This window comes from Eptesicus fuscus, chromosome 17 (genome assembly GCF_027574615.1).
Source record: "Eptesicus fuscus isolate TK198812 chromosome 17, DD_ASM_mEF_20220401, whole genome shotgun sequence".
Lineage (NCBI taxonomy): Eukaryota > Metazoa > Chordata > Mammalia > Chiroptera > Vespertilionidae > Eptesicus > Eptesicus fuscus.
The window spans coordinates 19,164,965-19,180,518 of NC_072489.1; the positions used below are offsets into that span (position 1 = coordinate 19,164,965).

General features: G+C 53.8%; 1 protein-coding gene across 3 annotated transcripts in view; it reads left to right on the forward strand.

The window, feature by feature from the left end:
* LRRC20 (leucine rich repeat containing 20) overlaps window positions 1-15,554 on the forward strand; it is a 56,635-nt gene that overhangs the window by 15,030 nt on the left and 26,051 nt on the right. For 2 of the 3 annotated variants that reach the window (XM_028151403.2, XM_008145423.3), the window contains exon 2: window positions 2,808-2,952. In XM_028151403.2, the coding sequence (XP_028007204.1) occupies window positions 2,871-2,952 (82 nt within the window). In that variant the 5' untranslated portion in view covers window positions 2,808-2,870. Of the gene's footprint in view, window positions 1-2,654; window positions 2,718-2,807; window positions 2,953-15,554 lie in introns of those variants that run through there. The other variant, XM_054729012.1, reaches the window with a different exon arrangement.

Genomic DNA, 15,554 nt, shown 5'->3' on the forward strand with positions numbered 1-15,554 from the left:
CCTTGGAGGGAGGGTAGTTTTAGGTGAAGGGAGGGTGGTTTCCTAGCCAGTTAGCCAGGTTGATGATTTTAGGCAACAGGAACCTCTTGGGGGGCGAGGGCACATCTGCTGTACCCAGAGCATCCTCCGGAATGTAAGGGGCCCCTCCTCCTGGTGACGTGCTCTGACTCACTGACTTTACAGGTTGCTCCTGATCCTGCGTGGAGGTCCGTTCTCTGACCCTTACTAAAGGGTGTCTGAGCCTGCCAGCAGGGGTGAGGTTTTTCATCGGACTAGTTTTCATCCAGGGGTTCTATGGCCTAAGGCACCACCGCCCTCTCCTACCTGGTGGCAGCTAGAAGAATTGCAGGCATAGTGTCAAAGTAATCAGCCTAGAGCAGGGTCGCCAACCAGAGGTCCGTGAGGTCCGAAAGGTTGGCGAACGCTGGCCTGGAGGATCCCAGTAGGGTTAGCACAGACTCTGCGCGGATTGGAGATTTCCCTTCTCTTTCTCCTCTGCTGAGAAGCCAGGATTGCCTCTGTGATGTTTCTTAGAAAACTCTACCTCATCAGAATCACAATTCAGAGCTATTTCCTCTTCATTTTACACCCACTACCTAGTAGATGCTCCATACATGTTTGTGATTATTGATGATCATAGAGATGGGGAGAGGAGGGAGCATGGTATTGGAGGAAGACTGGCTTAGGAGTTAGAAGAACCAGGTTTTTTGTTTTCATCTATCTGATTCACCAACCCTTTTGGGCCCTCTGGTGTGACTCCGGGTTAGGGGGATGGCCTTAAAGGTAGCCTGGTGACGGTGTCGGGTCTAGTTTGCAATAGTCATCACTATTCCCTCCTGTCCTACCAGGCTCAGCTGGTGCAAGGTCCTCATCTGGCACTGTTAGGCATTTGAATGTATGACCCTTCTCAATTAGACAGTGTCTTAGATTTATTATAAGAGTCCGTTGATTTGTATTTAAAATTCAAATGATAGTTGTTGATCATCATCATCATCACCATTGGGGGATACTAAATGGGCATCTGTTTTCAGTATGTGGTGTAAAGTGCAGGCGAAAGCACAGTATAGATTTGCTTCCTGCTCTAAGCTGCCTGGTAAACAACTCAGCTGGCTTGTGCTAGGGCATTAAGTGCTTCTGAAACTCAGAAGGAGAGAACACTGAGGGCTGGGGCAATCAGGGAACACTTCCTGGAGGTGGAGAGATGAAAATTCTACTCATTCCTTAAAGATGAGTTCCACTGAGTTGTTTGTTCAGAGTCACATGGGTATGCAACTGGGATTAGATGCTGACATCATGTCTGCATGTGTATTGTCTTACCCTCTCAATTAGCATTTATTGAGTAACTATGTGTCCTGGCTCTGGGCTAGAAAGGTATATATATATATATATAGTTGTTGTTCAATCTTTGTATGAACCCAGTGAGGTTATTACTAGATCTCTTCAGATGAAGAAACTAGACTCGGAGTAGTTTAAGACACTTCCCCAAGACTTCTCAACTAATAAATAACAGTTAGGCATTAGGCCTGTCTTCAACAAAACAGTCTTTTGCCACTGCACCGTATGTTTCATCCCTTCAGTGTCGGCCTCCTTGGTGAGATGCATGTACGTGCTGAACTCACCACTAACTCTCCCCTAAGCACATGGGTGGGCTTGGCCAACCCCCAGCTTGGCCTTGGCTGCCCTGCCTGTCCAGCTGAGCACATAGGGACTTTTTATTGGGCTGTTAGCAGGTCTGAGCTCAACCCTCACCCCCCTTTTCTCTGCCCTTTACATTCTCCTGCCTTTGACCCTCAGATTGAGTATATTAGAGCTCCTTGAGCTATGTGCAAAGCTGGGATTGGGATCTGGGGACAAGGGAGGGCATTGACCTTGGCCTCAGGTTCATTCTGGGTGGGGTGCTGCCACTGGTGATGTGGGTGACTTGTAAAGAAGGGAGCACAGAAGGTGGAGCTGGGCTGAGCTGATTATTGCCATTTAGTCACTTCGACCTTGGTCAGGACATTTAGTCCCTCTTTATGCCTCTGTTTCCTTCTCTGTAATAAACAGGGAGTTAGCAACGTTTTTAGTGTTCCTTAGGTCTTTAACACCTTGTAATTTTTATTATCATTTTTATCTTCACCCTTCTTTAAGCCTCTTCTCTCTAGTGATCCAATTTCCTTTCTCTCATTTCCCTACCCCACCCCCGTTTTCCCTTGGGGTCTTGCAGATAAATTCAACATCAGGCTGATAACCAGGTCTGCGGGCCAAATGGGTACTCCATACTGGTACTTGGAGAGGGAATTCTTAGAGACCCGCCCACCTGCCAGATTCTGAGTTCTGACTAAGCCAGGCTGTGTTTTATTTGCCTTCTTGTTCCCACTCCCCCAGCATACAGGAGGAGAGGAGCTGGAGGAGTTGCTCTGGAGGGTCTTGGACTGGGCACCAGCTCACAGGCTGTGAGGTGGAGGGACAAGTGTCTCTCTTCCTTGCAGTTGGCTGTGCCCCGCCTCCTCCTTACTGCCCCGCCTGTTAAAGTGAGTCACAGGCCAGCGCACACCTGAGTCCTCACTCCCGCCTGGCCACTGGTTCAGGCTCTGGCCCTGTGTCTGGTGTGGTCACACGTGTCGATCCTCCCAGGAAACTGGTAGGACCAGGCTGCCCCCACCCTCTGATGGGCAGATCAGCTGCTTTGAAGGCCAAGCTGGATGTGGCCTGGGCTCTGGGCCCCTCAGGAGGAGGTGAGTGGCCTGGAGCTCTCCCTGCAGTCTTCCAGCAGCCCAGGTCCCTGGCCAGCGGGCAGGGGACTCACGTCCCTGTGTCTTCCCCAGGTGCAGGCCCCCTTGTGAGCAGCAGACCGGCCTGGTGGCTGGCAGCGGGACACCCGAGTCTGCATGCTGAGGAAGATGGGTGAGGCGGTGGCCAGAGTTGCGAGGAAGGTCAACGAGACGGTGGAGAGTGACTCTGACACCCTGGGTGAGTGAGGGCATGGCTTTCCAACCACAGGGCGCCCTGGAAGTGGTTTGTGAAGTCAGTTTGGAAATGAAATAGAAAGAGAAGATGAAAGAGGCCATAGCAGTGTGCGCCCCTCGTCACGAGGAGCAGTTTCTTGGAACGTTACTAGCCGTTGTGTTTAGTTTGTGCGTATACTGGGTCCCTGCGTACGACTTGCTATGGGTCATAGAGAGATTTGAAAAACACTGAGTGAGGGGTCCACCCGCCAGGAGCCTGCCTGCCTGCTCTGGGACTGCGGGTGACTGAGTGTGTGTGTGCCCTTGGGCCAGGTGACAGTCGCTGGCCCTGCCGAGTCGCCCCATGTCCCAGGCCTGTGCTGGTGCTTGAGTGTTGCCTTACTGGCTTTTCACAACCTCCCTGTGACGGATGACCCCTGCCAGGCGTGACTGGCGGTGGTCTTTGGGTGAGGAGGAGACGAAGAGTCAAAGGCATAGGGGGCTTTCTTAGGTCACCCAGCTGGGAGGTCCCCCGTTCACTCCACTGTTTTACCTGAACTGTGTCATATATTTTTTGCTTTGAACTGGTCACAGCATAAATAAATATCTGCTGAATTGACTCTCTTGCCATGTGCAAGGATGGGCAGGGGAGATAGATATAGATGTGTATGTGTGTGTGTGTGTGTGTGTGTGTGTGTGTGTGTGTGTGTGTGTGTGTCTGTCTGTCTCATTCACTGGAATGTAAGTGCCACCTTGGAGCCATAGGTGTGCTGTGGGAACCCAGAGGAGAGGAGCACCGTCCTGCCTTGTGGGTGGCCATGCAGGTGGACAGGTTGGGATTTAAGTCGGGTCTTTGGTACACAGAGAGGAATTTCACAGGCAGGTAGGGATGTGTGTCTGTGCATGTGTGTGTCTGTCTCACAAAGGAGCACTTCCATGGAGGCGATAGCCTGAGCCAAGAAACAAAGACTGGAAAGGTAGAGCGTGTATTCAAGTAGCTGTTGGTCAGAGTGTATCTGGAATGTAAGCTTCTGGGCCAGGGGTGGTAGCCCAAGAAGCGGAGGGATACTCAGCCTTCAAGATGAGGTTGGTCGTCGCCTCTTCCAGGAAGCCCTCAATCCTACCCTGTCCACCCCTTGCTCCCTTCCTCCTCCTCTGTAACACCCATCCAGTGTCCCTAGAGGGTAGTGATCCTGTGGTCTCCCCTCCAAGAGCCAGCACAGTGTCAGGCACTTGGTGAGCACGTGGAGGTGTTTGCTGACTTGAACTAAGGTAAGAGGAGCATCTCCTCTGTCAGCAAACAAACTGGAAGACTGTCGCTGGTTTTGGGGGGGAGCCTTCAGCTGGTGAGTGAAGGAGTTCTGGAAGCCGGTGCTGGTCACTAATACGGTTGTACTCACCCCAGTGCTCAAGGCTCTTCATCACTGACGTGGTGGTCGAGAGCCAGGCTTTGGGTCACTCAGGCCTGGATTTGAATCCCCACTCTGCCACCTACCAGCCTGCTACCTCAGCAGTTACTTAACCTCTCTGGGCCTTGGCGTCTTCATCTGAAAAATGGGGGTGTAATTGTGTCTTCCTCATCATGGTGATTAGGAGTTATTGTAATGTCTGTAAGGTGCTTGGCATGTAGGTAGCTCGATAAATGGCAGCTATTATTTTTCATCCCCAAGGGCTGGAGATAGAGGCCTAAGTCACGCCAACCCCCCCCCCCCCCCCCCAACACACCTCCTCGAGGTGTCAGCCAGCCAGGTCTTGTCTGGGTGTCTGCATTGATTGCCTCTGAATGGGGAGCTCAGTGCAAATCAACAAATCTCTGCAGTGAATGACCTGCCCCTACTTTAAAATGTCATGGGGAGAGGGACACACCTGCGGCTCACTCTCCTCCAGATGTGTGAAGGGGGTAAGGTGGAGGAGGAGTAGAGGCGGGGGAGCGGAATTCTGACCTCCGGGGAGGTGCTGTTTGAGAGAGGATTTCCTTAGGCAGCAGTAAGGAGGCAGGTGCCCTAGGCAGAGGCAGGGCTGCACCATAGCTGGGGAGAGGCCACTGCAGAGCTGTCTCTGTGGCATGAGGGATGGCACCCCGCAGGTGGAGAGCCTGGAAGGCCATGTTGAGTCTAGGAGTCTGGATTTCAGTGTCTCTGGAGCAGAGATTGCAAACTCGGGTGCCTCTGCAGGCCACGTGGGGATTTCTGTGAACTGAAGGTTGGGCGTCTGCCTGGGGTGAAGTGTGCGGGGTGACCAGGGTAGGGAGGGCTGTGACCAGCTCTTCTGCACTGCCCAGGGCCATGCCCACTGAGGAACCCAAGCGAGGCGTCTGGCTGCCCTGCCAGACCACTGCAGTATCTGGGATTGGAACCCTGCCTGTCTGGCACCAGAGCCAGTGCCCTGTCCCTACCATGCTGTTCTGCGGTTGGGGCAGATGGTTGGGGATGACCAGGGTCATGAGCACAGTGAAGCTATAGGCAACTTGGGGAAGGAATTAAACCCTAAGCCATAGCCGTTGGCTGGAGGTTGTGGCCGGAGCTCGAGACTTTCATGTGTAGTGGAGGTGATGGGGTCTTTAAAGTTAGGGCTGGATGATAGGGGCCTTTTTACCTCTGTGGTGCCAAGAGAAGAAGCAAAATATCAGACGAGGCCACTGTGGGCACCTCTAGTCCTGACCCTGTGGCAAATGAAACTCATCAGCCCATACAATCGGAGGGCTCTGGGGCTTAAATAGTCAGCACCTACTGAGTACTTGCTGTGTGCAGGGTGCTGGGGCTCTGCAGGGATATTTGCAATAGAGCCCTGGGCCTCGGTGAGACGAGACTGCCTAGCTATGTTGGACAGACCACAGGTGGCCCTCGTTCGGGGTGGAAGATGCTGGGTGTTGAAGTCGTGCAGGATATAGTTCTCATGCAAAACAGCAAACAGTCTGAAACAGCCTAAACAAACAGCACCACAACATTGCTTAAATAAATTTGGTTACAGTTGTGCAATGCAATTTATGTTGCCATTAACAGTGGTGCGTAACATTTCATCATGTGCTTGAATGAAGACTGGAAAATTCTCATGTATAACGTGAACTGGAAAAAGAAAAAAAAACAAGGATCTCAAACTCTGTGTAGTAAGATGCCCACTCTGTTAAATGTGTGTATGTACACAGAAAAAAAGTGGAAGGGTATAAAACAAGCTGCAAATGTATGTTAGAAAAAGCTCTGCGTTTTGTGAGTGTTCTGTGATGAGCATATTACCCTTATCAGCAGAGAAGAATACGTTTTAAGGAAAGGACCGCCTGCCACTACAGAATGTGGAAGGAAGTACAACACTTCCTTCCTAACAGAGGAGAGTGACCCCAGGAGTGGAATGGGCCCCCCCTCCGCCCCTCCCCGTGCAGGCCTGGTGGGATGGAGCAGCCACAGGCGTCTCACTGTAGAGACTGGGCCGGGAAGGGCTCAGTTACAGGCCGGCTCTCACCTTACTCACCATGGTTCGCAGCACTAGTGGGTGTGCCTTCCCAGCCAGGCCTGCTCCTCCTGTAACCAGAGCTTTGGATCCCAGCCCTTGTCGCCGCCGCTTCAGGCCTCCTGATCCCCTGAGAAGTGGGCTTCTTTCCACCTGGCCCCGGGTCTGCCCCTCAGCTCGAATTGAACTGCTTCTGTCCAGCCCCTCCCCGCCTCCCCGCCAGCCTCATCTTGTAGACTCTTCCAACCAGCTGGCAAAGAGTCGAGGACTCTGCACCTTTCCTGAGCCTGGCCCTCCTCTCTGGCCACCCCCTGTCTCCCAGAGTCACAGAGAGACCTTTCTCTTAGTAAAGGTCTCATGCCTGTCTGGGCTTCCCTGGGTCCTCGTACCCCCGAGGGGTCTGACTGACCTTACCCTTCCCTCCCTGGCCAGTGGACTGGCAGGCCAGGCCGCTCTGCACCTGACTCATGTGCAGGGGAGAGGCTGCCAGGTCTGCTGTGTGCTTTGGGGGTGACTTAAAAAATGATCATTACTGCAGAGTGCGATTTGGAAAAGCCTGGGAGGTGCAGGCAGGGCGGGCACAGCTGGTTGGGATAGAGGCAGCTGCAGAGATGGGAGGGAGGAAGGACCGCTGTGGGCTGGGGGGGAAAGGAGCCGGCACTTCTCTGGGGCCTGCTGCTGCGTGTCAGGTGTTGTGACGAGCTCAGATGTTGGATGTGTCAGTCCATCTCTTCTACAGTCTTCTGCAGGCCCTGGCCGGGGAGCTCAGTTGGTTAGCATGTTGTCCCAATACACCAAGGTTGAGGGGGGGTCCCCCCCTTAGGGTACATACAGGAAGCAACCAATGAAGTGGAACAACAAATCAATCAATCTCTTCCTCTATCTCTAAAATCAATAAATTAAAAATAAATTATAATCTTTTGTACTTTCTGACTCTGAGGATTCATGTCTGTGTTTATTTCTAGCAAATGCTGAGCCATTAGCTCTTGGCATGTTGCTCTCCCATCCCTTGAGCCTCTTTTGCCTAGAATTCCTCTTGGGCTTTCCCATTCGGTGCCTCCATCACTGTGTGTTCTCTCTTCTCCTCTCTTCTCCTCTCTTCTTCTCTTCTCTCTTCTCTCTCCTCTCTCCTCTCTTCTCTCTTCTCTCTTCTCTCTTCTCTCTTCTCTCTCTCTCTCCCCAGATCATTGGAGGTACTTTATCAGTTTGGACTCACTCATTCTTCAGTCTTCACAATAACCCTGTGGCTCAGGTAATAACATCCCCATTTTACAGATAGAGAAGCTAAAAGCATGAAACGTTTTTTTCTCCACTGTTTCTACTAGTAAGTGTTTTTGTTTTGTAGCATGAGAGCATTTGACTTCTCTTTTATGAATGGTGCTTTTGGTGTAGTATGTAGAAATCTAAACCGAGGTCACAGAGATTTCCTTCTAGCCGAATCATCTGGGTGTCAGCTAATCGCGCAGCTAATCCACGGACCCCACTTTAAACGTGGAATCTCAGAGGGTGAGCCTGGTGATCTCCATGTTGACACAAAACCTAAAAGATTCTTCCCTGCCTTGAATTTTGAGAAGCACTGGCTTACTGCTAGTTATAAATTGGAACTTCCTTTCTTGGTGGGGGCACTGGTCAAGGAGGGGTATTGTCTGGGCAGGTATCTGTATGTGTGTGTGTGTGTGTGCGTGTGTGCACACGCACATGTCTAAAAAAAGAGAGAAATGAATATGAACATGGATATGATCTATCCCCAGGGAACTCAGCAGCAGGCTGGAGCTGTGAGAAAAATCAAGTGGGATACCAAGGCTAGTGAGAGAAGGGGCATGTTGCCTTCTTTCCTGCCCCCCACCCACCCTCACTTTAGCCAAGTACTTGTCTCCTTTTGTATGTGCCAGCAGAGGGCGCCCCGTCACCAGCCAACTGGGACTGGGACTTGACCAGGGGGCTGACAAGGGCTTCCAGAGGCTGCCCAGCTCACATCCTGTACTTACATTCCTGCCTGGCCCCCACAGGGACCTGATTTTGCAGCCCCTTTCCTAAACAAGGAGGCACTTAATATATACTCAGCAAAGTGAAACGATACCTTTCCTGGGGTCAGACACTGTTTTTCAACACACACATTGGGCACCTGCTGTGTGTGTCCCAGTGGAGGACGCCAGGGCCCAGGGGGGCCCATCCTGGAAGGGGACGCACATGCACAGGACACACACGCACGCACACACACACACAGACACACACACAGACACACACACACACACACACACACACACACACACACACACAGACACACACACACACAGACACACACACACACACACTCACTCATACTCCCCCCACACTCCACCCCCACACCCGCCCGAGGGAGGTGGGCAGCCAGGAGCCTGGTGCTGGTAGGCGCGAGGGACATACGTTTTGCCGTAGTGTCTCCCGGCCTGGGAGTTCTGAGGGTCAGCCAGGCACAGTCCAGCTCTGCAGGCACAGAGGACGAAATAGGCTCTCCCAGAGCAGCCCTTAGCCAGGCCAGGGCTGCCCGTCTGTTCACCTCTCACTGGGGAAGCAGGCTGGGGTTGGCCCGCAGGGGAGCGGAACGGCCGTGCCCACTGCAGAGCCCTGCTGCTCTCCCAGCTCTGCTTCCTGCACAGGTGATGTGAGGGGAGTGACTAGAAGCCACGGCCTAAAACTCCATCTCTCAATGTGGTCTCTCTGGACTGGGGGTGTCCTCTTCTCTAGCAATTCTAGAGTAACCCAGTCTACCCCCAGCAGAGCCCCATCACTATAGCTTTAGTGCCAGGCGGGAGGAAGCCTGGCCTCCCACTGTTTACCCTTTGGGCCTCATCTTTGTGCACGACTTACATTTAATACCTATTGTTTTTTTAAGTAAAAGTGCATGTTTTTAAAAGTATTCCTTCAAGTGCAAATGCGTGGGCTGGAACCATAAAACAAAATTTCTCTCTCTCTACCCCAAGAGCTGCCTTCAGTACTAAGCTATTCTTGTTCCCTCCATGGCCCCCTCTGTACCTGAGGCTTGGGGTCCAGACAGATGCCCACTGAGCCCCATGCTGACCTGGGCACAGAGGCAGTGCCAGACCACAGCATGGTGTGAGAGGTTTGCAGGAACCCCCACCCAGCCCTCTCCTCATCTGCCCGAACGGGGGGCTCAGTCCCACCACCTGCACACGGCCCTTTGTGTCCACCCCGCTGGGGCCAGTTCAGAAGCAGCTGGTCTCCACAGACGCCCTGGGTAGGGCTGGCACCAGTCACTCACCTCTGAATTGAGAAGGGCACCCCGGCCCTGCATTTCTGTGCCACGGGCTGCCAGTGCTGTGCCAGCCTGGCTCCAGTGAAGCCCCTGGCTCTGAAAGATTCTTTTCCACACTGGTTATTGGCCTCAGTATACCCTTACCCCTCACCCCTGACCAGGTCTCACCACCACCCCCGTCTTTGCTCTGGCACATCCTGCAGATGCAGGACCTCCTGATCCCCCCTCAGTATTACCAACCACCTCTGCCACCACGGCCAGTGCCCATAGCTACTCTCTCTAAACCCTAACGGCCTGAAAGCGTCCATGTCTAGAGCCACCTGGGCGAATGGGCTGCCCACTCGGTACCCTGGTTCGACAGATGAGAAGGCTGAGCCACAGAAATGCGAGGTGACTGCCAAGGTCACCCCGTAAATCCTCCACAGAGCTGAGACTCAAGCCCAGCCCTCCTGAGTCCAGGTCAGGGCTCCTCCCGCCACCCCATCGTCCTTCCTGACAGTGGGTCCAGGGGCGCCCTGGGCGCCTGCCACTTGCCAGCTTTCCTAGCCCCCAGTACCCCAAGCTGCGAGCACACGGGCAGCTTTTCCAGGAGCGTGCACACAGTGGGCGTGGCCTTAGAGAAGCAGGTGCACGCAGGTACCGGGGATGGACTGGGAGTGTCCATGGAGCGCTGCTGTGCAGCCCTGGATGTCCACAGGCAGTGATGCGGATTGACATTGTGGATGGATAGCTGGTGCCTTGAGGCTTTTTCAGGACTGTTTATAACTGTGGTGGGAGAAGACCTCCAAGCTCCAGGTCTCTCTGTTAGGGGTCCTGGAATCCCCTCCTAGAACTTTGGAAGCTCCAACAGCCATGAGCCTCACCTGCCCCCATTGCAGCACCACTGTGGACCTCAGACCTCGGACGGAGCAGGGGAGGATAAGAGTGGGGGCAACCGCAAGCACAGCCAAGCTGCTCCTTGGGCTCCTGCTCACGGCAGCGCTGCCCTACAAGCGCCGGCGCTCAGAATGCTGGATGAGTGGACAAATTCCCTCCGTCTGTGGGCCAGTCACTCAGCCTTCTCTCTTTCGTTCTCCCTGCTTGTCATTCTTCTGTCTGGAAATCTCCCCAGCTGTGAGAACTGCTCCAACCCTGCGGGGTCTCCAAGGAAGCCAGCAGGTGGTGGAGTTCCCTGTACAGTAGGGAGACTGAGCCCTAGATGACACAGTGACTCGTGGCGGTGACACAGCCCTGGGACAGGCCCCTTGGGAGGGAGCTGATGACATGGGATGCAAAGTACCTGCAGAACATAGAATGCACTAAATAAGGAGAGTTCCCCTTCTAATGTCCTCAGTGGTTTAGCTCAGTGCTAAGGGGGTCACATGGAACAGGTGGCCTTTCAGCTGAGCCTTAAGGGATAGAGCAGGTTTCGGGGTGCAGGTGTAGGACAGGAGTGAGGGGAAGGCATTTTAGGTGAGGGTGTCTGAGCAAAGGCTTGATGATACAAAAGTGCTTGTGACAGCCCTAAGAGGGCTGTGACACGGAAGAGTAAAGGCAGCCGAGGCGGGAGGGAGGCAGAGGCTGGCTTCAGATCTCAAAGAGCCTTGAGTGTTACCTTAAGTCGTTTTTACAGTGAAGCCCTATCTTGCACAGGGGCTAGGTCCTAAAGAGAGCCTAAGAAAGGAAATTCATCTGGAATCCAAATGACCCATGAATAACAATGAGCTCACGCCTCTTTAATGCCCACCTGTGCTAAGCTGTCCCAATTGCTTTACCCAGGTCTCGTCCAGACCTCATCCCAACCCTGTGATCTAATCACCGCTCAGACTATGAGGTGGCTGCTGCATTATCCTCACTGTCCAGAGGAGGAAACGGAGGCACAGAACGGCTGAGCGACTTCCCCAAGGGAGGGATTTGAACCCAGGCTCTCAGTGTCACTGACAGCATGGGACGACGCAGAGCCATGTGGGGAAGTGTGCACTCTCCAACACTGGCGTCACCCTCAGCGTCTGAAGCAGCATTTCAGGAAGTTAGATGGGGGCTGAGCGGCCTCTGCTGAACTTGATCTGGGCTGCAGTGGGGAGCCCCTGGCAGTTTCTGAGCGGGGAATGGCACGAGTCAGGTGGGCTTAGGAGGGTCCCCGCGGAACACAGCGTAGATGTGAGACCAGAGGGGAAACCAGGCAAGAGGTACCTTCCATGTGCCAGGCCTATGTTGATGTGGCTTTGTTCTGAGTGGGGCCAGTGGGAGGAGACATGCCAGGAAGGCGGGGCTGTGAGGGGGGTGGGCAGCTGATTTCTTGGGGGCATACTGTTTGAAACCTGGTCATGATGTAACAGAAATAAGGAAATCTGGGCCTTTTTGGGTGCATATGGGGATTCTGATGAGTCCCTGAGGGACCCCTGAGGAAGCACAGAATAAGGGGGCTGGAAGGATAGGCGCAGCCAAACTCTTAAGTGGAGATTTCTGCAGAAGTGCTGCTGGCCCCAGAGAGGCCCTGTCTGGCTCAGCCCCCACCCTAAATCTGGGGTCCCTGACAGCCCCAATGCACCCTTCACCCCTCCCTCCAGCACAGACTCCCAGCTGCCTGGCTGCCCTACGTGTCACTGGTACTTGAGGCAAGGACCGGGGCAACCCTCAGAAAAGGTGGTCAGGGAGGGCTTCTCAGGGAAACGGCATTTAACTGAGACAAGAATAAAGAGAAGGAGCAGGGCATGGAACCATCTGGGCAGAGGACAGCCCAGGCAAAAGTCCCAGCAAGTACAGGGCCTAATGGGACCCCTGCCAGAGCTCAGTGATTACTTCTCTCCTTCTGTCCCCTTCTCATCCTCGGTGGGAAGCACACAGGGCAAAACGACTTCTCGTGAGTGCATAAACCTAAAGCCCCTCCACAGGCGTGGACCAGCCAGCACTCAGTCGGTGGAGTTGCCGTCATTGCTGTCACCCTTGTCATCCACCAGGGCCAAGTCACCACAGTTGGTGGGAGGCCTAGTGCTTCTATGCCAGTGGTTCTCACCCAGGCTGGTGTTGTCAGCGCTGGAGGCCTTGTTCCCACACAGCCGCCTGGGCCCCACCCAGAGCTTCTGATTCCGGAGGTGGGGGTGGGGCCTGAGAGTGTGCATTTCTAATACATTCTGGAGGGACGCTGATGCTGTGGGTCTAGGGGCCCCACTTTGAGAACCACTGAGTTGGACCAGCCCTTGCTACTGAGAGTGGTCCTTGTGGCTGCCTGGGAGAGATACAGGATCTCAGGCCCCATCGCAGCCCTGCGGCATCACAGTGCTCACCTGGAAGGATCCCAAGGTGATTGTTTCTGGGAAATTTGGGAAATATGGGCTAAATGACCTCCAGGCTCCTTCTAACCCCGAGATTTCATGAAGAAAGGCATTTGTGAAAAAAGACATTCTGGGCGGGACGAGGTCACGTGGCCACAGATTCCGGCCACAGATTCCTCCCACAGCCCTGGGAGCCTTGCTTCTTGGCCCAAAGTGCCTGCCAGCCCGAGTCCCTGGCACTTTCTTTCTATGACTTGGTTGACAGGAGCTCCATGACCCTCTCCGCTTCCCCCTTCTGGGCCCCGTCACCAGGCCCACCTCTCGGCAGGGGCTGAGCAGGGGCCAGAGTTCTGCATTTCTAAGAAACAACCCCAGCTTGGCCCAGCCCTCCTGACTTCCGGCAGAATGCTCTGTTTATTTGCGGATTTTTCTTTACTTGCCCTGGTTCTACCCACCAGTTACTTTTCATCAGGCGTTCATTAGAATTAACACGATAACCTTTAATGAAGGGCCTATGTGTTGAATCAAAAGCTTCTTTATTAGTACAGTGTACTCTCTTAATTAGAGGTTTGGGGAGATGCAGTATGGCCATCTTGCAATCCTATCTAATAATAGAGTAACATGTAAATTACCATCACTCCGCTACGCCCACGATTGGGCAGCGGGAGGCTGGGGGGCGGGACTCGGGGTGGCCTATCCGGCCATTGAGAGGCACGGATCCGCTGCCACTGAGGGGGGCTACCCTGCTGTTGAGAGGCGCAGGGGGCGGGACTCCCGCCCCCTGTGCCTCTCAACGGCCAGATCCGCGGCCGCTGAGGGGGCCTGCCGCGGACACCCAGCTGCGCCTCTCAACGGCAGGGTAGCCAGGTGTCTGCGGCAGCCCCCCTCAGCGGCCGTTGGCAGGGTAGCCCCCCTCAGCGGCCACGGACCATCAAAAGTGGGGGAGCTGGGTGCCTGTCTGCTCCGGCACCAGGCCTTTCAGAAGCCTCCGCCGAGCCGGAGGCTTCTGAAAGGCCTGGTGCACCAGCGGACAGGCACCCAGCTCCACAGCAAAAAGCGAAAGCATGTAGGGGACCCTACACGTGCATGATTCAATCATGCACTGGGCCTCTAGTAATAATTATAATTATGAGGATGATTATGCCTTGTGTTTATTACAGAACCTTCCCCAAGCATCTCTGTTATCTACTGCAGCTCAGGTATCAACATCTGGGAGCACTGGGGGAAGAAGGTGTGCTTGAGTCCAGCTGCTGTCCAGATGTTGGCGTTGCCCCAGACCGCTCATGCTACCCCAAGTAGCATGAAATTATTCCAGCACCAGAGTCAACTTGTCTGAGGACTCTCTGAGCAAGGTGGAGGCTCCAGGAAATTGGTGGAGAAGGCAGGGCTCAAAGGTCAAGTCCAGGAGGGATGAAAGTCCTCTGGGCCTTGGCTCATGCCCTGCCCACACCTGGGTTGCCTTCCCTCTCTCCCCTCTGACCCTAGTCATCTCTCATTCATCAGCGTCCTGAGTGACGCTGGGTGACCAAGCGTCCTGAGTTTTCTGGGACTGAGGAGGTATCCCCCAGGATGCAGGACTTTCAGTGCTAAAATTGGGAACATCCTGGATAAACTGGGACAAATTGGTCACCCTCCTTGGAATCTTTGCATTCAGATCCTTAGTACTCCACCATCTTACCAAAATGACCTTGGACAATTGACCTATCAACACGGGCCTCATTCTCCTCCTGTGAAGGTAACTCATGGTTCTTATGGGAATTTAATGAGTTTATATATGAAAAGTGTCTAGTACTGTGCCTGGCACATAGTGAATACTCAGTGATGTTGGCTGTAGTTGTTTTATTGGGTTGAGTGAGACCTTTGAGATGACCTGGCCTCCATCCGCTCTGTGGTGACCCTGCTTGGTTACACCCCATGGTGCAGCACTCACGGCCTCACACAGGAGCCTTTGTGACTGGTGACCTAGTCCCTGTCCCGTCAGCTCTGAGGACCCATAGAGGAAGGGACCCTCTTCTTGAAGACATCTCACAGCTCCTTCAGGGTGACTCACCTGTCTCCAGCCTGGGTCTTCTCTTTCCTGGGCAGGGTGCCCCCTCAGTGGGACCTGGTCCCCAGCCTCATCCTGACTGTATCCTCTGGAAGCAGTGCTATCTGCCCCTGTAGGCCCCAGGGCTCAGCATTGAACTTGGCTCAGGGGGCTTTTCTGCCCTGTAAACAGGTATTGTGGATAGAGATGGTACCCATCCTCTGAATTAGACCTGGAGAGACATTTCCTGAGAACAAAAGGTGACTGGCTCATCAAGGAAGCTGAGGGGCCTCTTTCCCCAAAATCACAGGCTCTGGACTGGAAAGGCTTGTAGAAGTCTGAAGCCAAGGCCCTGGTACCCCATTGAAGGGCTCAGCATAAACCCCCCTTTCTCTGGCTCAGCCTAGAGACAGGCACCTGGGCGTGTTCTTCACTCAAGGGGCCGGATAGCAGGATGGCAGGACCCCTGGCTTCCTGACCAGCCTAATCTGCATTCAAGTCTTGCTCCCTTCCTTTTATCTGAATGACCTTGACCAAGTCACTGAGTTGCACTTTCCTCGAGTGTTCAGAGGGGGTAATTTTCACAGCCTAGCACATATGAAATAGTAACTGTTACTCTTTATGGTTATTACTGTTCCAACCCCCCC